The 25,396-nt window shown below is 36.5% G+C and overlaps 1 protein-coding gene across 1 annotated transcript in view; it reads left to right on the top strand.

Annotated features, from left to right (window-relative positions):
• Positions 1–1,948: 1,948 nt before the first annotated feature.
• LOC122696643 (transmembrane protease serine 11C-like) overlaps positions 1,949–25,396 on the top strand; it is a 52,925-nt gene continuing 29,477 nt past the window's right edge. Inside the window, exons 1-3 of the mRNA XM_043906895.1 lie at positions 1,949–2,000; positions 11,188–11,332; positions 13,141–13,273. Coding sequence (XP_043762830.1) covers positions 1,949–2,000; positions 11,188–11,332; positions 13,141–13,273 — 330 coding nt within the window. The remainder of the gene's footprint in view (positions 2,001–11,187; positions 11,333–13,140; positions 13,274–25,396) is intronic.

Below are 25,396 nucleotides of genomic sequence, written 5' to 3' on the forward strand. Positions count from 1 at the left end.
TGTAAGCAAAATAATAAACAAATGCAATGTGAGGGTTTTGATCTGATTTTTGTTCAACAACAAAAAAATGTAAAATATATCTTGAGGAATATGAACTCGATATTACAGTATATTTAAAAATATTACTAATTTTATTAGAAATGATGATTGTTTTTAAATGCCCTTATTTTTTAGATAGAAAAAATTTTAAATTTCTTTTCCATTGTTAATGTCATGATGCAATTATTTTCTATAATTATTGCTTTCTGTAACTAATACTTCAGAAAAGTAGATGAAAACTTACAGAATGTTTTTAAATCTATGTGATGGATAAATTGAGGTTTATTAATCTATTTTCTATACTTTTATGTATATATTAAAATTTTCCATAACAAAATAAAACTTTTCTTGATCCTGTTTTCTTCACTATGTATATATTCCCATTTCTTTACTCCCTTTTTCAGCAAAATCTTTGAAAGTGTGGTCAGTGCTTACTGTCTCTAGTTCCTCTATTTACATTCTCTCTCAAACCATCTCCAGCTACTATCATACCCATTCTATTCCTAAAATTTCTTGCCTCAAGGTCACCAATAACCTCATAATGGTAAATCAATGATCAATTTTCAGCACTCATCAATTTTATGAGCCACTGGCAATCATCTGACACAGTTGATCCCCTATGCAATCCTTGATACACTTCTGTTGTCTCCCAGGACATCAATTTTCTTGGTTTTCCTCCTACCCGCATTGGTGGCTTCCTCTCCGTCTGCTTTGCTTGGTTGTCGTCTTCTCCCTGATCTCTTAAAATGGGAGTGTCCCAGTGATCATCTCTGGATCTTTTTCCATAGTTACACTAGCTCCTTTGGTAATTCCATCTAGTCCCAGAGCCTAATCTCTATGTTGAGGAGTGCCAAATGTATATCACCAGCCCAGACCTCTATTCAAATCTCCAGACTTGTATATCCCACCTACATCTTCACTTGGATGACTAGTGAACATCTAAAGCATAAAACTGAAATAATAATCATCTCCTCAAAAACCTGCTACAGCAATAGCCTTCCCATCTCAGATGTAGACAACTCCCTCCCTCAAGCTCTCAAGCTAAAGAACTGGAAACAATCTTTCACATCTCTTTTCCATCCACTCCACCAGTTCACTGGAAACTTGTATCAACTCTGTATTCAGAATATATCCAACTCAAACCTTTTTCATTTTCTCCACCTCCAGCACTCTGGTCCAAGTCAACATCATATTGTGTCCCAATTATTATCATTTCTTATCTTGTCACTCTGCTTCCGCCCTTGCCATGTATACTTTCCACAAAGCAGTCAGAGGGATCTCATTAAGAAATTAGGCCAAATCATCATAGTCTTCCATTCAAAGACTTCCAAAGTTCACACTTAACTCAGAGGGAAAAAGAAAATTATTACAATGACCCACTTTCCCTATATGACCTGGACCCTGGTACCACTAAGAATTACTCTTACAACTTTCCCCCTCATTCACATTCCTGACGTAGCTCTACTTTTCCTACCGTACTTATTATCTTTTTACCAGTTATGTATCTTATTTACTAAATATACTCTATTGTCTATATCCCCTTAGTAAAATGTAATCTTTATAAGGAAAGAGGTTTTTATTCCTACAACTATGCCTAGTAGGCTATCTATAAATATTTGCTGAATGAAGTAAGTTTGATTTTAGTAATACATTGTTTATATGTGCTGAAAAATTAGCAGGTCAATATTAATTCACTAGTTCCCCAAGCTCAGCAGTCTACTGAGTCCATAATTAATGTAAAACAGTGCACTTTTACATTTTACATCAAAGTCCATGTTTATTTCTGAGAGTATCCTATACTTTATTCATATTAACACTTGCTTCCCTATCCTTACTGCTCAAAAGAATGGATTCAAACACAAAAATGAACATCATAAGGTGTGGAAAAATTGCCCTGGGTATCTTAACGATGGTCATCGCAGCACTAGTCATCGGACTCATTGTCTGTTTTGTCACTTATGGTGAGTACTCAATATGTCTGACTTTCCAATCATACAGAATTATTGGTCCCATTATTGGGAAAAAGGAATTTTGAGAATGAGGGAAGGAAAGCAGTCCAATAAGATTACTAGACAGAGAGAATTTCTTGTGGTTAATAACATTTAATGAGATTGTTCTTTAGCAAACTTTGGTTTAGGGCATTCTGCATCTAAAGATTTGATGTGGTGGTTTCTGGGTAAAGATTTATGCTCTCAATTCAATGTATTATTGAATCAAGTAGTCATAACCCCTACCTTTGCTGAACATAGAACTTTCTGAAGAGAAAGTCAGTGAGTTAACAAATAAACATAAGTCTATAACATGGGATTCTAAGCTTTCTTATCCCAAGGTCTGTAATTTTTTCTCTATATTTTCTTCTCATAAAATTCTTACTTAAAAGTAGAATTTTCCCCATTTCTGAGGAATAAAATTTAAAAGGTCAGTACAATATTTCTCTATATTTTGCATACTATAGAAAAAAATGTGGAGTCATCCTGGGGGCTTTCCTGGTGGCTCAGATGGTAAAGAATCTGCATGCAAAGCAGGAGACCCAAGTTCGATCCCTGGGTTAGGAAGATCCCCTGGAGGAGGGCATGGCAAGCCACTCCAGTATTCTTGCCTGGAGAATCCCATGGACAGAGGAGCCTGGAAGGCTACCATCCATGGGGTCACAAAGAGTAGGACACAGCTCAGTTACTAATGCTTTACTTCCAGGATGTTTTTCTTAAAAACAGCTTTTTGTGCCAAGTTTTCTGTTCTATTCTTGTTACTGTCTTTAACCCACTCTTTCCTAACCTTTTTAAGAATGAGGACTTTTTATAGGGAAATTTTTTTCCTATGTTCCCTCAAGAGAATAAATACTTCTTGAATTAAAAAAGGCATAAACAATATAAATTTAGTAATGCTTTTAGTTAACCTGTTTAATTACATCTATATATGTTTGAAAATGACTGATATATATAAGAATCATTTTTTATTAAGTATAGAAAAAAATGCCTGGTGTATATTTTTACATGTATATATATGTGTGTGTATTTTCTCCAGAATCATTTCTGCTGCCAACTTACCTCTACCCTGCATAATTCATGGCTTACAGGGTGGAAACAACTGCTATAAAGCATAGCAGTATTTTCCTAAAAAGTATATTTAGAAAGAGGCTTTCTGGCTAAGTAAACATTCATTTCAGTTTATAAGAGGACAAGAACTTGGATAAAGAGAAATTGAGTTCTGTGTATAAATAAAGAGGAATAAAGAGGCCATCTCCCCAGTAACTATGTGTTTTGCTACCATATGTTTCATCTTCCAGAGACAGACACAATTGTGTGAACACCATCATTAGGTAGGTTATAATGCCAGCAGCTACCACAGCCAAAACAAGAGTCATAGTCACGGTACATGCCCGTAAACCTTTGAGTAAGAGGTGCTCACTCGAGACAGACTCGTTGCCTTTCATCAAGTGTGTGAAAGTGCCAGAAACTGCCGGACAAGGGAAGGATATTTGAATAGGTTATCTTTAGAAATATGTGTGCTATAATTTCCCATACAACTACAACCACCCTGATATGTGAAGAACAGGTGATGTATTTCCCTTTACATCAAGCTGAGAGAAGGACTTTGAAAGAGACCAATGAGACCCTAAGAAGACTTGCAGATCCAAGAAGAGAGTGGACTGGACTCTGACTCACACGTGGACATTCTAGAAGGCAAGAGACGTGGTGCTTGTTTAGCAGAGTGACGAGAAGACAGTACCCTTGGGCCGTTTGAACAGCTTGTCTTTGAGACAGATAATGCATAAAATGTTTCCTGTGAAACAGATATAGACCACCCCAGGAAAAAGCCCCATCACCTTAGGTCCTTTTCAAGAGCACACATGGAGGGGTAATCAGATCTTCAGTTAAAGAATGGGAAATATCTCCAGCTACTTAAATGCTAAGGAATGAGTAAAGTCAAGCTGGAATTATGACATTTGTTCGCGTAAAGGAACTGTAGTTGAAACATCACCAGTAATGAGTAGAAAAATGAATGTCAAAATTCAGGGGGAAAAATACTAGAAAGAAGTTAATTTTAAATACAAACTAAGTTCCTAGAGCACAAGAGCTAGATGCCAAATTCTCAGCCTTTCAAGTAGGCACCTACAGGAGTCCAAATCCTGTAAATTAAGTGGAAAGGGAGGAATAGCCAGACTTAGTGGGTAAAGAAGTTGGGAAGGAAACTATCTCAACTTTAAATTAAGTTCAAGTTTTCATTATTAAATGGGCCTGGATATCTTACTTTCCGAATCGAGATCCTATTTTGTGTTTATAGTGACTGTAAGACTTTTTAGTACTAAAGAATTAAATCAAATTTTTATGGTTACATCCTATAAAATATACTTGTTTGAAATACCAGTCTATATACATGTGTATATAGTACAAATATATGCATCATGTTGCATATAATGTATATATGAAAGTGAAAGCATTAGTTGCTTAGTTGTGTCTGACTCTTTGTGACCCCATGGACTGTAGCCCACCAAGCTACTTTGTCCATGGAATTCTCCAGGCAAGAATACTGCAGTGGTTAGCCATTTCCTGCTCCAGGGAATTTTCCTGATCCAGAGATTGAACCCAGGTCTCCTGCACTGCAGGCAGATTCTTTACCATCTGCGCCATTGGGGTAGCCCAATGTATATATAATACACATAGTTTATACATTATATGCATATGATATGCATATTGTATACATAATCACCACTTGAAATTTATTCTAAAACAATTAAATACAGATAATTTCAGTGGGCCAGGAAGAAACTACTCATGGGAGAAATCAGTATGAATTCTAATATATTTAAGATACACTCTTGGAGTTAGTCTTAGTAATACCTATTTCCCAGAAATTATAAAAGTTAATGGCTTATAAAAACTTCCACAAAGGAGAAAATCCAAAGTTAAATATCTTTGTATGAAAATAATAAGTAATTTTTTTTCATAATGTAAGTTTTCTCAAGTCATAGTACACCTGTAAAAACAAGAATAGAATATACTGATACTATGTAAAGTACTTTGATAGAGTTTCCAAAGTCCTAGATTTTATTTCTTTGTTTTTTTAAAGACCATTGGTTTTTAATTTTAGGCCACCTACCTGATTCCACAATATCTTGTATGAACTAAAAAATTAAGTCAGAAAGACCCTTTTAAGAATCTACCTGTTTGTCACTAAATAAACAAAATCTCAATCTGATTAAACAAATTTTATACTTTTTATCCAGATGTTTTGGTATCATTTAAAGGCAGTCTCTTAAATAAGGCTTCCATCACCATTTTAAGATCTTCTAGTTCACTATTCCAGATACCAAATCTGGAAGTAACTACCCATCTTCTCTCAATAAGGACTCATTCCCTTGGGCCAATGACCAGTTAAACAAGGACAGCTGGACAAACCAAAGCTCAGCACAGACATTAACTCCAAAAACCTACCTTTTTCTACTTGACATGACTCTATGCAATGATAATGCTGTGTTGTCTATTTGGTTAACTTTGTAAGAGATGATACACAGAGTGCCTTCTTCTTTCTCCCATTATATCTGAAGTCTTAGTCACTCAGTCATATCTGACTCTGCGACCCCATGGACTATAGCCCACCAGGCTCCTCTGGCCATGGGGATTCTCCAGGTAAGAATACTGGAATGGGTAGCCAATCCCTTCTCCAGGGAATCTTCCCAACCCAAAGATCAAACCCAGGTCTCTTGCATTGCAGGCAGATTTTTTTTTACTATCTGAGACACCAGGGAAGCCCATATATCTGAAACTGGATACAAATTCAACGCAACAAGCCACTCACTGGGTGACTGGTGGTGGTGGTTTTAGTCACTAAGTTGTGTCCAACTCTTGCAACCCCACAGACAGTAGCCCACCAGGCTCTTCTGTCCCAAGGAATTCCCAGGCAAGAATATTGGAGTGGGTTGCCATTTCCTTCTCTAGGGAATCTTCCCAACCCAGGTCTCCAGTGTTACAGGCAATCCCTGCATTGCAGGCCAATTCTTTACCAAGTGAACCACCAGAGAAGCCCCACTGGGAGACTACTATGTACTTAATGCACATAGTAGGGTGGGTGCTCTAAAGGGAGCATACCAGAGTGGAGGAAAGTTTCTAGAATATCACATTAGTCCTTTCCCTAAAGTGCTCAGCTTCTAGTACAGGGTCAGCACCCTTTCCCTGTGAAGGGTCAGACAGTATACAATTCCCTCTCTGTAGGTGATAATAGTCTATCACAACTCGAGTCTAATGTTGTAGTTCTACTGTAGCCAATATGTAAATAAGTGGACATAGCTAATTTCCAATAAAGCTTTACTCATGGACATTGAAATTTGAATTTCAGGTAATTATCACATGACATAAAATATTATTTTTACTTTTTTCAACGTCTAAAAAATGTAAAAACCTTCTTAGCTCATTTGCTATGTTCAGTAGCTCAACCATGTCCGACCCTTTGTGACCCCATGGACTGCAGCACACTAGGCTTCCCTGTCCTTCACCATCCCCCAGAGTTTACTCAAACTCAAGTCCATTGAGTCAGTGACACCATCCAACAAGCTCATCTTCTGTCGTCCCCTTCTCCACCTGCCTTCAATCCTTCCCAGCATCAATATCTTTTCTAATGAGTCAGCTCTTAGCATCAGGTGGCCAAAGTATTAGAGCTTCAGCATCAGTCCTTCCAATGAATTTTCAGGATTGATTTCCTTTCTGATTTTGGGTTTGATCTTCTTGCGTTCCAAGGGACTCTCAAGAGTCTTCTCCAGCACCATGGTTCGAAAGCATCAGTTCTTTAGCACTCAGCCTTTTTTACTGTCTAGCTCTCACATCCATACATAACTACTGTAAAAACCACATCTTTGACTATAGGGACTTTTGTAGGCAAAGTAACATCTCTGCTTTTTATTATGCTGTCTAGATTTGCCATTGCTTCTCTTCCAAGGAGCAAGTGCCTTTTAATTTCATGGCTGCAGTCACCATCCACAGTAATTTTGGAGCCAAAGAAAATAGTCTATGAGTCTTAGCTCATAGGCCATACAAAACTCAGCAGCAGGCTAAATTTCATAGTTTGCTCATCCCTGATCTAGAGTAATAAATTTTAGCCCTGACTGAACCTTAGAATCACCTGGAAAGCTTTTTAAAAGAACACTAATACAAAAGCCCAACTCAAAAATGCTGTCTGGAATGGAAATTTTAACTTTAAAAGCTCCCCAGGTGGTTCTAATGTTCGGCCAAAGTCAGAACTACTGATCTGGAAGGTGACAGATAGTAGATTCAGATAGTAGAAGATTCAGAGGTACAAATAAGATATAAATAAGTTTAGAGGTCAGTGACCCAGGTTCAGTTTGTCACTTCAAGATTTCAGAGAGGCAATCTTGCTATGCTACCATAAGCTACATTGTCCAGACCTTAATGTTCAAAGTGATGGTGTCAGTTCTGACCATTAAGTTCTCATTCCAGCCAGACAGAAAGCAGAGTAGGAAGGAGATGAGCATGCTTTCTATCAATAAGAAAACATCTCAGGAGCTGCACATACCATTTTCCCTTTCATTCCATTTTTCAGAACCTAAGTGCACTCCATCACTCCTAGGTGGAATAAACAAGGGCAGAAAAATATAGATTTTTATTTTTGGATAGAATCTCCTCAGTTAAAAATCACAAACTATATTGCCATCGGAAAAGAGAAGGTAGAATATCAAGAAGTAGCACCTAATGTCTTCCTCAGGAAGTTAAAATTCTATCTAGGTTAGGCTGTGAGTAATTGATGAGGAAATGAGCAGATGAAATTTCCAGGGAAGTTTCGGAATATGTCTGGATGATTTTCTCACTACTGGTAATTCAGGAAATTTCAAATATTCCTGTGCCAACTGTAAATGGAAACTGTTAATACCAAAACAGCAATCTCACTTTCAAGGAACAGGAAAAGAAAGGGAAAACAGAGTCAAAGCAAAAATTATTCCTCCTTGAACTGAAATTTATTTTCTTTGTTTTTGCTTTTGCTTCTTAGCAAAGAACAAAATGATATTAATAAATATGTGAGGTACTTTTCCTAGACTTTCTCTTCAGGGCTGTTTAATGTTAACTAGTAGGCTTTGGAAAAAAGCATTTCTTTGACTCTCCAGATCCTAGTCTAGAGAACTACTTTTAACAAGTCCTAAACATTGAGAACAGAAACCAAGGACCAAGCTGGTAGTATTTCAGGTGATTCATTTTTTAAGATAATAGCAGCCAAAAATGGGAGCAATTGGTGGCCACTGGAATCCAGTTTTGAGCAAGTAAGTCACCATGCGTGAGAATAAGCTAGGGATGGAAAATTCAAGGACAAGTACACAAATGCTGTTATCAGTTAAATTATAAGCCCACAGTATATGTATGGTCCTGACCACTGAAAGAATTCTATTTATCATAGGACAAGTAGAAAATTCAACATAAATCTATTTCCTTGAACAGAATTTTTTATTACTTCTCAGTAGTTTTGGAAAGATACAGAATAGGGGAGAAATCTGGCCCGTGGACCAAGTGAATAACATCAGCTCTAATGGGACACTGATATCAGATGCCTAATATTTGCTGAAGGACATATAACTGTTGTGATATTTACTGGCAGAAAAATAAGCAAATCATAATCTAAATCTAGTCATAAAAAACATCAGTCTTATTCAAATGTCAAGTCACATAGAACTCCCACATTCTTTCTTTAGAATTCTAGACAGGCTGTGTCTCATAATTACTCTTTTTTTTTTAGAAAAGCCTATGTTATTCTGGACCATTAATGCCATCCTCTGTAGATGTGCATTTTCTTAATCTTGGTCTACATAGAACTGATGAAGCATCCATACAGGAACTAAACATTTCCCTTCACTGATAATCCCAGGCCCCCACTTCCTCCCACATAGGAATCTTAGCTATCACTAACTTCCCAAGTGATCTAGCACAAAGGGAAAAGTTTCTGTAGTTGCAAGTCATTAATTTGTGATGGGAGTTGCTAAAGGCCCATCAGAAATCTGAACAGAGAAAGAAAAGAAGAATGTGGGATATAGGAGAGAAGTAGTATAAAGACTTAACCTAATCACAGGAAAGAAGAAAATAAGTTGAAAAAAAAACTTGCTAGGCAGGAACACCAGATATACAAAAGTAAAATTTTTCAGTTGTAAACCATGGCATTTCAAGAAGTAAGGAGGACATAACCCCTAACAGGACATTTACCTGAGAACCTGCTATGTCTTCCGTTTCCGCTTCCTCCTCTAGGTTTCTTCCTCAAGTGAAATAATGTGGAGAAATCACAGCAGCATCTTCAGAATATGCCTTTAAAGGCTTCAGCACAGACCCTTACCTGCTACCTACATGGCCACAGGCAGAAAGGCCTGGAAATTCAGGGACATCTATCCTTCCCTGTCTCGGGAGAGATTCAGGAAAGATGACTCCTACATGAAGAACAGACTTTGAGCTTCTCCTTCTCTGTCTTTGAGGACCCTCCCTTCCCACAGATGTCCCAAATTTTGCTACACAGTGACTAATGTGGGCTGCATCACTCTGCCTCTACCAAACCCATGCAGAACAGACCCTGTTATCTACCCTAGGACCAAAGGCTGAACCCAACCCTCATAAATATGCTCGGGAGCCCAGATACTTAACCCTGGCCTCAGAATCATCTAGAGCTCTTAATTAAAACAACATTCATGTTCCCACCAAGCCCAATAAACAGATCTGTAGGAGAAGACACAAAGAATGATAGTTCTTCAAAGTCCACATATGATCTTAATTGAAAGCGTGGGCTTAGAGCCACTTATCTAACCCTGCTTTTCAAGCTTTAATGTGCATAAAAATCACTTGGAAGGATGTTAACTAGACTTATTTTGGTGATCATTTTTCAATATGTACGTATAATTGAATCATTATGTTGTACACATGAAACTCTGTTAGCTCAGTTGGTAAAGAATCTGCCTGCAGTGCAGGAGACCCAGGTGCAATCCCTGGGTCGGGAAGATTCCCCGGAGAAGGAAATGGCAACCCACTCCAGTATTCTTGCCTGGAAAATCCCATGGACAGAGGAGCCTGGTGGGATATAGTCCATGGGGTCATGAGTCGGACATGACTTAGAGACTAAACTACCACCACCACACATGAAACTAATATAATGTTGTATGTCAATTACATCTCAGTTTTAAAAACCACTTGGAAATCAAACAAAAATAAATAAAGACACAGAGAGAAAAACTGGTCAGGATAATAGTCCTCCCTGAAGCTCTTAACCCTAGCCCAGAATGTGACCTGGAAACTGAAAAATATGACTCTTTTAGGAAGGAAAAACCAATCAAAATAATACTTAGATCATAGACCACAGTTTTTCTTGCTCAATGTCTAGGTTACATTTGAAGGACAGAAGCTAATCCTTTAATATAATAGTCTGATAGTTCCTTTGAATGCCAACTGTGGCACTCAATTTACCACTTTACCTTCTAATTCAGGACTCAGAGCTCTAACAGGATAACAGACCCAGGGAATGGCTTTCCTTTCAGTGTTTAAAATTCTTTTAGTAGTTCAACACATTAATAAAGCCTAATACTGTCTTAATGGCCTAGATTTTCAACTCTGATATTCTAATGGAAAATTAAGAAGTCATACAGTATTTACGAATAAAAATATATAATGATAAAAATACTATGTTCCTTTGAAACTTTCTTTTTCCAGCTTTACTTAAATATAATTGACATATGACGTTAATGTCAGTGGAAGGTATATAACAAGTTGATTTGATATACTTATATATTGCAAAATGGTTGCTACTATACACTTATATATTACAAAAGATTATCACAATATGCTTATACATTATTTCAGATGTTTCATTGTTAGTGTACAGAAATACAACTGATTTTGTATCCAACAACTTTACTGACTCAATTAGTTCTAACAGTTTTTTGGCAGAGTCTATAGGACTTTCTAGGGCTTCCCTGGTGGCTCAGACGGTAAAAGCATCTGCCTACAATGCGGGAGGCCCAGGTTCGATCCCTGGGTCAGGAAGATGCCCTGGAGAAGGAAATGGCAGTAGGACTTTCTGTGTATAAGATCATCCATGTGCAAATCACAATTTTCCTTCTTCCTTTCTAATTTTGACGCCTTTTATTTCTTTCTCTTACTTGATTGCTCTGGCTAGGATTTCTAGAACTATGTCGAATAGGAGTGGTGAGAGTGGGCACCCTTATCGTGTTCCTGACGTTTCAACCTTACATCCTTGATTATCATGCTGACCGTGGATTTGTCATGTATCACCTTCGTTATGTTGAGGCTTGCTCCCTTAGGTTTTTACAATGTGAAAGGTTGTATTTTGTCAGATGCTTTTTCTGCCTCAATTGAGATGATCAGTGATTTTTATGTCATTCTATTAGTATGGTGTGTCAAGTTTATTGATTTGGGTATACTGAACTATCCTTCAGCTCCAGGGATACATCTCGATTGTGGTGTATGGTCCTTTTAATGTGTATTAATAGTTACATTCAGTCTGCTATCATTTCATTGAGGATTTTTGTACCATATTCATTAGGGATTTTATTGCAGTGTCCTAATCTGGTTTTGATATTAGGGTAATACTGGCCTTGTAAAATGAGTTTTAGCTTCCCTGGTGGTTCAGTGGTAAAGAATCCACCTGCCAATGCAGAAGACTTCAGCTCATCCCTGGGTTGAAATATACCCTGGAGAAGGAAATGACAACCCACTCCAGTATTCTTGCCTGGGAGATCACAAAACAGAGGAGCCTGGCAGGCTACAATCCATGGGGTTGCAAAGAGTCAGACATGACTTGGCAACTAAAGAACAACAAAATGAATTTAGGAGTGTTCCTTTCTCTTCTATTTTTTAGATGATTTTGAGAAGGATTAACATTAATTCCTTAAATGTTTTGTAGAATTCATTGGAGAAACAGTCTAGCCCTGGGTTTTCCTCTTTGTGGAAGTTTCTGATTATTGGTTCAAACTCCTAACTCATTGTTGGTCCATTCAGATTTTCTGTTTCTTCATGATTCAGCCTTGGCAGGTTGTATGTTTCTAAAAATTTATCTATCTCTTCTAGGTTAATCAACTTTTTGGTGCGTAATTTTTCATAGTAGTCTCATGATCCTTTGTATTTCTGTAGTATCAGTTACAAAGTTTTCTCTTTAATTTCTGGTTTTGAATCTTCTCTCTGTTTTTCTCAGGCTATCTAAAGTTTTATTGATCTTGTTTAAAGTTTCAAGAAACTTTGATCTTTGCTTCACATTATTTCTGCTCTGATTTTGTTATTTTCTTGCTTCTGGTAACTTTGGGGCTTACCCAATTGCTCAGTGGGTAAAGAATCCAACTGCAATGCAGGAGATGAAGGAGAAAAGGGTTTGATCCATGGGTCATGAAGATTCCCCAGAGAAGGGCATGGCAACCCACTCCAGTATTCTTGCCTGGAGAATCCCATGAACAGAGGAACCTGGGAGGCTATAGTCCACAGGGTCACAAACAGTTGGACACAACTGAAGTGACTACACACACACATATACACACACACACACTATTATTATATCATTGTCTTTTTCTCCCTTCAGATCTACCAGTATTTACTTAATGTATTTAGGTGCTCTGATGTTGGGTGCATATGTATTTAAAATTTTTATGTCTTCTTAATGAATTGACCCCATCATTACATATATTATTATGTTATGATCTTCTTTGTCTCTTATTATTCAATATTATTTTTAGCTTAAAATCTATTTTATCTAAGTATAGGCACTTCAGTTTGAGTATTATTATTTTTGTCACTTTTGCCAATACAGTTCAAGAAAAATGCTATCTCATTTTACTTTGCTTTTTTTTTTTACTGTTAGTGAGTACATAAGAAAGGTCTTTTAAAATAATTAGCTGCAGTCACTCATATGAAGAATTTTATTAGAATGCTAAAATGTGACTTACATTCTTTGACAAGGTTGAATTTAAGATACATGTCAAAGTCATTTCAACAATCACTAGAAACTAATACTATTTAAATGTCAAGTTACCTGAAATTTCATAGGAGTGTTCTATTTCACAACATTTTTCTTAATAATGAAAGCAGTTACACAATGAGCAAAATAAAAACTTTTTTCTTTTTTCTCCTTCTCAGGAAAGACATATTTCTACCATCATATCAGCTTTAAAGTCACTAATATTGACTATGACAGCAAGTTTGCAAAACCATATTCACAAGAATATACGGACCTAAATAATAAGATAGTATCTTTGGTAAGTTGAAACTCTTTTCTTAGCATTGTTTTTTTTTTTTTTTTAAATGCTATCCTCCTTTAAATGCCTGACTCCTAGCAGTCACCTTCCAAGTAGAAAATGATTTATAATTTTATATTATTTCTTGCCACTACCTCAGTTCTAGATGAAGATAGTCAGCCCTTTCAGAAAATCAGTTAGAAAACATGCATGGGAGGAAAAATGTAAGAGAGACATATTTTGAGAACACCTGAGAAACACCTAATTTGTGATAGACACTCAAAGAAGGTTTTTAAAATTAAAAATTAAGTGAATGAGACTTATTCTATATCCAAGATACCTGATGAAGGCCATGCTGTTTCTCCTTCTAATTTAAAGTTATTCAGGGAAGAGAAATGGCCAGTGTAGAAAAGAACATACAACCCCAAATAAAGATCTTGTTAAACCTCAGTGTATGTAAACATCATTGTCTACTCAAGAGCATGTTGCGATATGTGCGCTGTGCTATGCTTAGTCGCTCAGTCGTGTCCGACTCTTGCGACCCCATAGACTATAGCCTGCCAGGCTCCTCTGTTCATGGGATTCTCCAGGCAAGAATACTGGAGTGGGTTGCCATTTCCTTCTCCAGTATTTTGCTATAAGTTAAACCTAATGAAGACTCTTAACTACCCCTTTAACATTAGCTTCGTTTATCATAGATGCCACTTTAACTCATAATTTTATCCACCAAACCAAATTCTGCAAGAATAGTGGTGGCATCATTCACCTCCCATTTCCCTGAGCAGATTCTTGACAGCACATTTTCAGACCTAACTCTCTCTGACAAAAGCTTGTAGTTTTTCTACAGAATTTCAGTACCTCCCAGTTTCTAATAAATCCAAAGACTTTAAGAGTCTTGGTATACTTTTACCATTATACTAAGAGTTAGTATATTAAAAAATGCAAGAAAATTCCTGCTTTTAGTTTAGCTTTATGATAAAGGAGGAAATTACATGAAAGTAATCAATATAACTCACTGATTAATAAATAGGTTTTGGACTCAGAGTCCTTGTTCAATTCTAAGTTTAACCATTTACTCACTGTATGACTTAAGTTATTTCATCTTCCCACACCTCAGTTTCTTCAACTAACAATGAGATGGCAAACATAGATACATTACCATGGGAGTGTTCTTGGCATGACACAAGGTTAAACATGTCATAATCTTAGCAGAAGTTCTATTAATCTGTAAGCCCTTAGAATTGGAATAATGGCTAAAGTGAGTACCATTAATAGATAATAAGTTATAAGTACATAACAAAGCTAATGTATAACTTTAAAATAACTCCAAATACGCCTGCACTAAGAAATTCACCTTTTATGCTATAAATCAAATCAAGATATTCAAATAAATTAACCTATGTTTACTTCACAAATGAATATTCCAAAACTATCAGTCTGATCTATTATTATATCATCTTGGTTAATCAAACACTAAGCTGCCCTGACATCTTGTTTCAGGCTTCTTTTGCAACCCTCATTCCCAGTTTCTAACTACCTGTATTAAGACAATCATCAAATATTTCCCATACTTTTCCATTTGCCTGGGTCAGGATGCCTGCTGTTACATGCCACTCTCTCTATTTTCATTTAATCCAATATTCTTTGTATTATAAGTATTACCATATACACAACATCCATAAGTACACTAGTAACAAATGGAGACAGAATGTACCAAATGGAGTTCTGAACATTCATCAAACTTGGCTATTAGTCACAATTACAATGTACACAGCCTGTTTTTCTTCTGATTTCCATTAAATAATTCTTGTGATGCTTCACTCTAAAAGAAGAAAAGGAATAAAGAGAGATGTTGCTTTACTATGAATCACAGTCTTTTAGTTTTTACTACCGAGAATAAAAGTTCCTTCATACAGAACATTTTCATGTTTTAGATATATGGTTTTCCAGTGGGAAACTTAAGAAATATTTGTAATTTCTTATTTTTTGTAGCTCCCCAGCAGATATGATGCCCAACTATAGTGAATATAAATTCTAAAATTTAGGAGTGAGGTAGTACCTTAACAAAAATTAACTTTACTAATTGTCCGTACTGATCTAAGCACACTTATTTGATTCTCCTGACAGTCTCATTTTCTATATGAAGAAACTGAGGCACAAAGAGGTTAATTTACCTAAAGTTATACTGCAAGTATACCTGCATCTTCTTTATGATGTATTGCCCTATAATTAATGAGCATGTAAACATTATAAAATTTCAAGCGCACTTCAGATTACATCACCTTTCATATGACCAGTCATATATTCCAAAATGTTTAAGCAACTCCCATGTAGTTTTCACATATAAATGCAGTGGATTATAGGTGACCAAAATGATACTTAGTATGTGTAAGGTGTCTAAGATAATACATAAGAAACAGGTCAGCCAAACTTACATCAAACCACTTACCAGAGTATCCAAGAGCAGAGAGCATCTTTGGTCATTATATAACTATAACATTTGTCAAATAACAAATATTCGGCTGAGCTAACCTAAACCTGGTATGAGCATATACACCTTTATGCTTATGACTCTTCTTGCAGTCTACCAAATGATAGATAATCTATGGAATTCATCAGACTTAGAAGTATGTGATTTTTAAAAGGTAGCAAAGTGAAGGATAATATCCAGGATTCCTGTTCCATCTAATACAGATTAGCAATGTCTCAGGTTGAGTAAAAGTTAGGTTAGTGTTCATTCAGTTTTATGACCCTCAACACTTAAAAGTTTTGTGTACTCTCCAGTATAAGCTATTGAGAAAAGTGCTAATCTGATATATTGAATGAAAATCATTGTGCATTAAGTTTCTAACATGAAGGAACTGAGACGATCCAAGGTTTATCAAAAATGCAACCAATATTACAGACATTATTCATATTTCAAATGGTATGAAGAAAACTTACAAAACTTACTGATGCACTAGCTTTCTTTTGTGCGATTGGAACATAAGGAAAGAAGAAATAAGTACTAGATGCTCAGGGCAGGATGTCTGCAGACATGGTTGCAGGGGTAAGGGGTGATAATGACCACTAACATAAGTTAGTGAGAAACTAAGTGAGTTTCTGAAGCTTGGCATTTGGTTTCAGGTCAAATATCTAACAACCTTTTTCCTACAGGGTGTGCCAAGAGTCTGAGGCTCTTAAAAATAGGAATTGTGTGACTGTTACTGGGGAAACTCTCATAAATCCACCTTACAGCTTCTTGGAACACCCCAAGCCTAAAGTTACTGTTCACTCGAAGGATGGGTCTACATCACCCATCTATACACACCTTATTAAACAAATATTATACGCTAAGCTTGGGTGTCTGAGTTCATTCTGAAGCGATTTTTTAAAGGATCATTTAGTAGGCATCATTTCTGATCTTGAGTCTAGCCTCTTTCCATAGTTTTAATTCATGGTATTCCCATTCTCAGACTCACCTAGCCCCCATATCTTAAGGTCAATTTTGACCTCTCCTTCTCCATTATCTAACCATTCACTAAATTTCATTACTTATTCCTTCAAAGTGTTTCTAGCCTGACTTCCAAAGCAAAATTGCTGAATAAAAAGTGAGAATTTATCCCTCTCTCTCTTCAAACTTCACTAAAATGGCAGAAAACAAATAAAAACAATGTGTCTTATAATGACAGAAGTGTTGCCACCAAAAGAGTGAGGAGTTTTTGGAAGATAAAAACTAGAGATCTGCAAAGAGTAAAACCTCAGCATCACAGTTGCTGACAAATAACTCCCTGAAGATAAAAATACTGGCCTCCAAGAAAGTGAGTTGTCCATCAGAAACTTGGAATAACCTTGAGATCAGAGAAAGCAAAGGTTATGAAAGAAAGTCACGGTAGATAGCTAATTAATTAACCAATGTAAGGTATTAAGTATTTCTACAGGAAATAATATATTGTAAATTAATTAAAGGACTGAATCAAATATTCTACTAGAAATCTATTCCAATGCAATTAGAAAAAGGAAAGGAAGTAATATGTGTACTTTAAAAAGAATGAAGGAAAAGGTCATTATTTACTGATAATGTTGTTGTTAAGACACTAAGTCGTGTCCAACTCTTCTGAGATGCCATGGACTGTAGCCCACCAGCCTCCTCTATCCATGAGTTTTCCTAGGCAAGAATACTGGACTGGGTTGCCATTTCTTTCTCCAGGGGATCTTCCTGACCTAGGGATTGAACCCGTGGCTCCTGCATTAGCAAGCGGATCCTTTACCGTTAAGCCACCAGGGTTAATACTCAAAAGACTTAGCTGAAAAACTATTAGAATCAGCAGTAGAGTTTTGTAAGGTGGCCAATTACCAGGCCAACATCTAAAAAGTAATATTTTTCTTAATTACCAAAAGTAACAAAATATAACATTATTTTTAAATTCCACTTAATAGCAACAAAGTCTATATGATATTCATGAATGAAACTAACACAAATTATAAATAATCCATATGAATAAAAATATGAAATCTTGCTAAACAATGTGAAAGAATAAATAAGGGGAAAAAACATGTAACTTTATGTTAATTATGTCAATCCTGTGCAAATTAATCACAAATTCAGTAAAATCCTTTAGTTTATGACAAAGATGTTATTTCAAATTCAGTATTGTTAGGACAATCAGCTAGCCATCTGGAAAATATAGGAAGTAATATAGCTTGCATTTCTGGCATAATCACTCCATTACATAAGTAGTTAGCGTGGGCAAGATTCTGTTTACTTGTTTGAAGAACAGGACCAGTTAAGATTAAGGCAGTTTATAGATTTAAATTTCATGAATCTGTGGATTTATTACTATCAATTCTAGGATGCTATTAACTAACCACTCCAACTCAAAATGTTGTCTGCCATCTCTGAATATCTACAGAAATCACAATCTGTGGTATGAATTTTGTTTGTCACTGTGTCTTTTCTTTGTAGCTACAGGTATGCTCCCCGTACAATTGCCCTGAAACGTTCCCTCATATTCAAATAATATTTGGGGAAATAGGAAAATAAAAAGTCAGGGGGAAGGGGGTTAGGAAGGAGTGAGAGAAGAAAAGTAATGAAATAGCTCAAGTAGATCAGCAGAAATATTTCTGCAGCCTAGGAGAGCTGACAACAGGTGCATTATTCTGAGTATATAAGTAGTTGCATTATTCCCTCTTTTCATAGGATTTTCTTTTGTGGCTCATTTGGTAAAGAATCCACCAGCAATACAGGAGACCTAGGCTCGATTCTTGGGTTGGGAAGATCCCCTGGAGAAGGGAAAGGCTACTCACTCCAGTATTCTGGCCTGGAGAATTCCATGGACTGTATAGTCCACAGGGTAGCAAAGAGTCAGACACTACTGAGCGGCTTTCACTTTCACTTTCTTTTCTACGGGAAACAAGATACTGCTCTTCCAGAGTGCAGTACAGTATTTCATGGTCTTTTCTTCAGAGATATCAGTAGCTAGCTCACACACCCGTTTCTAAAAATGTTGCTCTTGACTCTGTGTTCTCCTCCAGCAGTAGTTTCCTGCTCCTCTTCTCAGTAAAATTTTGTTGAAAAAATTAGATTCGTGTGCTGTTTCCACCTCCTTGTCACCTGTTCTCACTTTAACCCTGTCCAGTTAGAATTTCTTTCTCTCTACCCCATTCAATTACTCTTACAGAGGTCACCAAAGACCTCACTGTTGCCAAACCTGATGGTCACTTCTTACTTGAGCTTAGCCCCATGATTATCTTCGTCCTTCTTCCTTTTCTCTTTTTGGTGTCCAAGACACTTCCTTCTTCATTTTTCCTTCTTCTTCACTAGCTGCTTTTCCCAGCAGCCTTGGATGGTTCCTTATCATCTGTAGGGCTTCCCAGGTGATGCTAGTGGCAAAGAACCCACCTGCCAATGTAGGAGTTGTAAGAGATGTGGGTTCAATCCCTGGGTCGGGAAGATGCCCTGGAGGAGGGCATGGCAACCCACTCCAGTATTCTTGCCTGGAGAATCTCATGGACAGAGGAGCCTGGTGGGCTACAGTCCATGGGGTCACAAAGAATTGGACATAACTGAAGTGACTCATCATGCACGCACACTATCATCTGTAGATCTCTAAATATAGGTGGTCCCCTCTGCATTTTCCAGAGAATCCCCACCTCCTCCCTTCTCTTTCTTACCTCTTCCTTTCATCTTCTCCTGTCTTCTCTTTCTGTACTCCCTCTAACTTCCTCATCCAAACTTTCTGTTTAAAAGCCAACAACACTGATGACTCCAAAAAGGGAACTCTAGATCTTTACCCCAAGACCTGTTTCTCCTCCTGCCTTATACTTCTCAGTAAATAACACCAAATCAACCCACCTGCTCAACCTAAACACTTAACAAAGAAATGCTTTTCTCAATCAACAAATTAGTACATTCTATTGACTCCACCACCAAAACACAACTTAACAAAACAACAAAACAAAACATAACATGTATTTTTCTCCTTAATTGCAGCCCCTATTATTTTTCTTGCCTAACTCCTACACTTGCCTCCTAACTGGCTTCTTTGCTTTCATATAATCTCCCTACAATCCATCCTTCACACAGGAGCTAAAGGGATCCTTTAAAAATGAAAATCAAATCACATCACTTACCAGCTTTAAAACCCTCCAAAGATGTTCAAGTTCATTCATATTTATATAAAGATGTAAACATAAAAAATAAAATTAAGACTTATGTAAATGGAAGGAGAGGGTAAAACACATAAATGGATTTTTTTTTTTAAGTTCAATCTTCCTTTTGCTTTTTTCCCTATTTTTTCGCACTCCTTCCTCTCCCTCTACATACATCCCCAAACTCTACCTCCGAGTAATTCATATCGACAAAATGGTATATATCCTTTCTTATTCTCCTCCTTGATTAATTAGCCTACATAGAAAAGAAAATCCATAGGAGTGTTTATCAGCATTTTACTGAAGAGGGTTTATATTATACCCAATCTTCTGAAATTTGTTTGCTTTTCTAAGCAATATCTCCCAGATATTCTCCAAGTCAATGTAAAGATTTAACCTTTTCTGTGACTGCATAATATTCATCAGTATGGATGTAGCACAGTATATTCAATTTTCACCGTATTTTTAGTTATTTACTTTGTTTTCAGGTTTTGACTAATATAACCAACATTGCAAAAATTGTCCTTCTATATACATCCTTATATTTATAAACATTTGATAGGTTTCTAGATTGAGAGTTCTTAATCAAATGAGAATTTTTAATTTTAAGAAACATTGCCAGATTGTTTTCTAAAAGACTGAAATAATTCACACTTCACTAGTTGTGTATTTGACTACTCTTCCTCTGCCAAACCCCCCACCCCACCCCAGCAACAGATACACAGTTTTAACTTTGTGCTAATTTGATAAGTATATGTTATTGTGAATTTAATTTGCATTTTCTCTAACTAGTGATGGGATTGAGAATCTTTTTCTCTACATGGTAACCATTTGGGCTTTCTCATGTGTGAATTTCCTGTTCACTTTCTTTGCCCAGTTTTTCTAATGTGTCGTTTGCTTATCCTTGTTAATCTGTAAATATCTCTGTAAATTATAGATGTTAAAACTTTCCTTACTATTCACATGCAAATATTCTCCAAATGTACTTTTTACCATCTGACTATATATGTGGTCTTACGTTGACTTTATTTTAATTTTTTGAATTTTTGGTCTTGATTCAAATGGACTCCACAGCCCATGAAAAGAAGTGTATCCAATTTCCTTGGGAGTTTTTCCCCCCTACTTTTAAGTCTTTATCCACACAGAAATAATTTAGTAGAAGGTAATGCTTAGTCACTTCAGTCGTGTCTGACTCTTTGCGACCCCATGGACTGCAGCCCACCAGGCTCCTCTGCCCATGGCATTCTCCAGACAAGAATACTGGAGTGGGTTGCCATTTCCTCTTCCAGAATTAGTACAAGGTAGGAGCCCAAATTTTTTTTTTTTTCAAGTATAGAGAGCCAGTTGAGTCGGCAGTACTTATTAAATAATTCACCCTATTCCTGTGATTTAAAATGCTATCCTTTCATAAGGAGAAGCGCAACATTCTTCCTTCACCAAAGCAATCACTGGTGTTTCCACTGCTTCATTAAAAAAAGAAAAAATTCTACAGAATGAAGTGTAAGAAAGAGGCAGGAGAGATTTATTTGCCAGGCTCTATACCTAATCCTGGGTTTTCCCAATGGCTCAGTGGTAAAGAAACCACCTGCAATGCAGAAGATAAAGGAGACAGGTTCTATCCCTGGGTTGAAGATCCCCTGGAGGAGGGCATAGCAACACACTGCACTATTCTTGCCTGGAGAATCCCATGGACAGAGGAGACTTTGGCTGTAGTCCATGGGGTTACAAAGAGCTGGACATGACTAAAGGGACTGAGCCGGCACACATACCTAATCCTACTTCTCTATAGAATTCTCCAGAACCCAACAAGATGGTCTTCTGGCACTTTTGTTTCAACTGGGATCTATGTCCTGAACCAAATCAAATTTCCTTCTACTTCACATTTTGTATGTATCTCTGGGTGTTTATTTATTTATTGCTCCAGATCTTTGCCTTTTGAGCCTTTGGTATTTGATCTAACTTTGTCATCCCATATCTGATGCTTGATGCGTGTTTTCAAGTTCTAAACTCTGGCTTTCCAGTACTCAACCCTTAGTTTTATTTAACAAGCCCTTATACAGCTTTTTTTTTTTTTTTAAGAACAGTGTCTGTCACTGTTCTAAGCATAATCATCATAACAATTCATAAGCTACATATAATTACTAGCCCATTCACAAAATGCTTGACATATGAAATACTGCCAACACCCACAGTGAATCTCATACAAGTCTTAGGGCATCCAGTGTAATTGCTGGGGGACAGTCACCAGTCACATAAGCATGGAGTGGCCACATGACTGACCTTAACTATTTAGTCTATAGGCCCTCCAGAGGTGAAACTGATATACCCTGACCAGGGCCCCAGGCAAACAAAAGCAAGCATCCCGCACAGATCACTGTGTTAACTTGAAGTCTGGTGTGGCCCAAAGCCTCAGATTTACAAGACACTTCTCAGGCAGGATAATCCAAGGTTCAAAGGTTATCTTTCAGAAGCCGCTCAAGGGTCTCTCTTTTCCTTCGAATGTACAAAGTTCCGATGCCAACTGAGTTTACTCTTTACTGCACAGATAGCTTCTAGAACTTATGCATCTCATAGGAAAATTAACACTGTTATATGAGGAAGAGGGTCAGGGCCCTAAAATGATGATGAATGCATCATCAACATCAACAATGGAAGTACGTGGCAGAAGAGGATAAATTAGTCTTGGTATTATGGAATCAGAATCCAGTATGTAGAAAATTTTTCCAGTCATTAGACATGCAAAGTTTTTGAAGGTTTCAGTTCTTTCTTTTTTTTAGATGTAACTGATATTTAACACTTTCAACATTGTGTTGGTTCCAGGTGCATAACATGATTCTATGTATATATATATTGTGAAATGATCACTGCAATAGGTCTGTTTAAGATCCATTAGTATTTATACATATTTCATTTACACATATTTCAGTAAATGGTCAAATGGAAGTTCCCTTGTACTTGGACCATATTTGATAAGGCTGTATATAAAATCATAAATATACCATTACATTTTTTCTCTTATAGTGGAAATCACACAAAATAAACTATATAAGAATTTCTGTGTTTTAGAACTCAAACCTGTGGTCTTTAAACAGTGAGTACACAGGTACAAACATGAAATAAACCTAGATCTTCCCTAATTTAAACTACATTTTTTCCAAATAAAATTTTAATGTTAATTTGAAAAATAAATAAAATAAAATGCCATCCTTGTTGTATCCTAAGTCCCTATATAACCTGGGATCTATTTTTGGATTCTATATTGCGTGCCACATTAATTGTATAGCATCTCTTTCTCATAGCTTCTTTTCAACAGTCTTTTATCCCTTTATTTACAAGTATGATTCTTTTTAACTAATAGATAACTAGGTTTTAATTTTGAATGCAATTTGATAGATTCTTTAATAACAAAGCTTTATCTATTCTCATTAATTGTAGCAGGTAATATACCTGATTTCATTTTTTCAGTTGACTTTAAGTAAATAATGTATTTTTTTTGTTTCTTTTCCTTATTCTTGCTGATTTTCATTCTTTTTCATTCTATGTTTTTCTTCTTGAAAATTTCGATGTACTTAGTTAATAGTTATCTTTCCTGAAACTCAGTTAGATGAATATTTGTCTATTATTAAAAAACTTACTAGCCCTAACAAGACATTATTTTCCTTACCTAAACCCTAATGCAAGAATAGGAGGCCTTTGACATACTTTCACGTTTCTTCTCTCTTCACATTCCTGCTCCCCACTAATAGGGCTTTGAAGCATTGCTTCCTCTCCTCTTCCGCCCTCCTTTCCTATTCCTAGTAAGTAGGTTTGCTGAGGTAGCACCACAACTGCTGAAGTATTGTCAGCCTGTTTCTTAAAGTACGCTGTCTCTGGTGCAAGCATTTCAATTTTAAATTCATTGTATTTCACACACACCCCTCAGGTTTCACTGCTCGATTTGTTCCCTCTCCTCTTCATCTCCCCCGCTATAAAGACCCCAATTCTGGTTTAGATTTTACTTTCCTAGAACCCTTAGTCATATATTTTTCTCTATTGAGATATGTGAAAGCTATACTACTGGATTTTCAAGTATCCATAGATATCTTTCTTTTACTCTAAAGAGAGAGTATGTCCTCATTAGGAATAGGATTGTTGAATTGTCAGTTTTTTCTCTCAGGTATGAGGCTATTATTCCACCAGCTTCCATCTTCAAATGTTACAGATGAAATTGATTCTATTTCTTCTATTCATATATTTTAACTGTCGCAATGACAAGGAAGAAAAGAGGAATGAGTTGTTTTCTTTCCTTTCCCTGGAATCAAAGAAAATAAAGAGAACAGTGAGCAGGCCAGAACATTCCCAGTTTTTTTTATTTTTTATTTGTTTTACTTGAACTTCTCCTAACTTTGCAAGTCTGTAACTAAATTAGCTTTTCTGCCTCCTAACTTTGCAGGCGCTACCCTTCACGCCTATTTTCCTTTGACTCTGTGCTAAACACAGCCTATATCTGCTGTTTACCCTTACAACACCCTTCCTCTTGCAGTTACATATCAGAAAGTAGGCCACAGAGCCAGTGAACTGCCAGATTCAATTACGGGGTTACTGACACAAGCCTGTGACTGTTTTTGACAAGATCTTAACACATTTGTTCCTCATCACTGACTCCTGACTGTGAGCCTTCAACTAATATAAGCCCCTAGACTCCTCACGGATTGGGGCACAGTTGTTGAGGCATGAACTCACTGTATTCCCCTCTCGGCCAGCTGAGAATTAAAGCCACTTTTCTATTTCCTACAAACCCTGTCTCCATATTTTTTTATTCAGCTTCAGTGGGCAGATAAGCCAAGATTTTGGCCAAGAACATAGCTTCAACATGGAAGTTGGTAGAAGTGTTTCTTTGTATCTAAAATTTGAAAATATTCCTCTGATATATCTAATCTGCCTGAAACTCAGTCTCTCTCTTTGAATATGCAGATTTTGATCTTTCTTTAATTCAGAACCTCTTTGTCCTACTATTTGTATTACTATAATTTTTTCTTTCTTCAAGATTCTATTATTCATATCCGCTTTTGGAATCATGATCTAAGTGTTTTGTTTTGTTTCTCTTTGTTTTCTTCTTTTTAAATTTTACTATTTTAAAGTAGAGTATATATTATTTTTGGCCTTATAGGCTACGTATTTGTATCTCAAGAATGACACTCACCTTTTAAAATTGACTTACCAAATATTTTAACTTGAAAAGTGTGCTTCTTAATACTATATTGTCTTTTTTTTTTACCTACCTGAATGTTGGCATGTGTGCTTTTTTTGTCATTGTTGTTTAGGTTGCTGTTTCCTCCAGAAGTTCTGTTTTGATGAGCACCTAATCTGTTATTTCCTTTCTCTGGCTTCTGGGTTTCCTTATTTGTGTTATCATTTTTCCTTGTTGGTGTATTCAGGCCACTGCCTTGTTGTTGGAGACAATCCTACAAGATAGAAGGTGAGATGTTCTTAAATCCTGTAGGCTGAAGTTGGGGCAGCAGGCCTCCTGCCTCA

The sequence above is a fragment of the Cervus elaphus genome, chromosome 6 (assembly GCF_910594005.1).
Source record: "Cervus elaphus chromosome 6, mCerEla1.1, whole genome shotgun sequence".
Classification (NCBI taxonomy): Eukaryota; Metazoa; Chordata; class Mammalia; order Artiodactyla; family Cervidae; genus Cervus; species Cervus elaphus.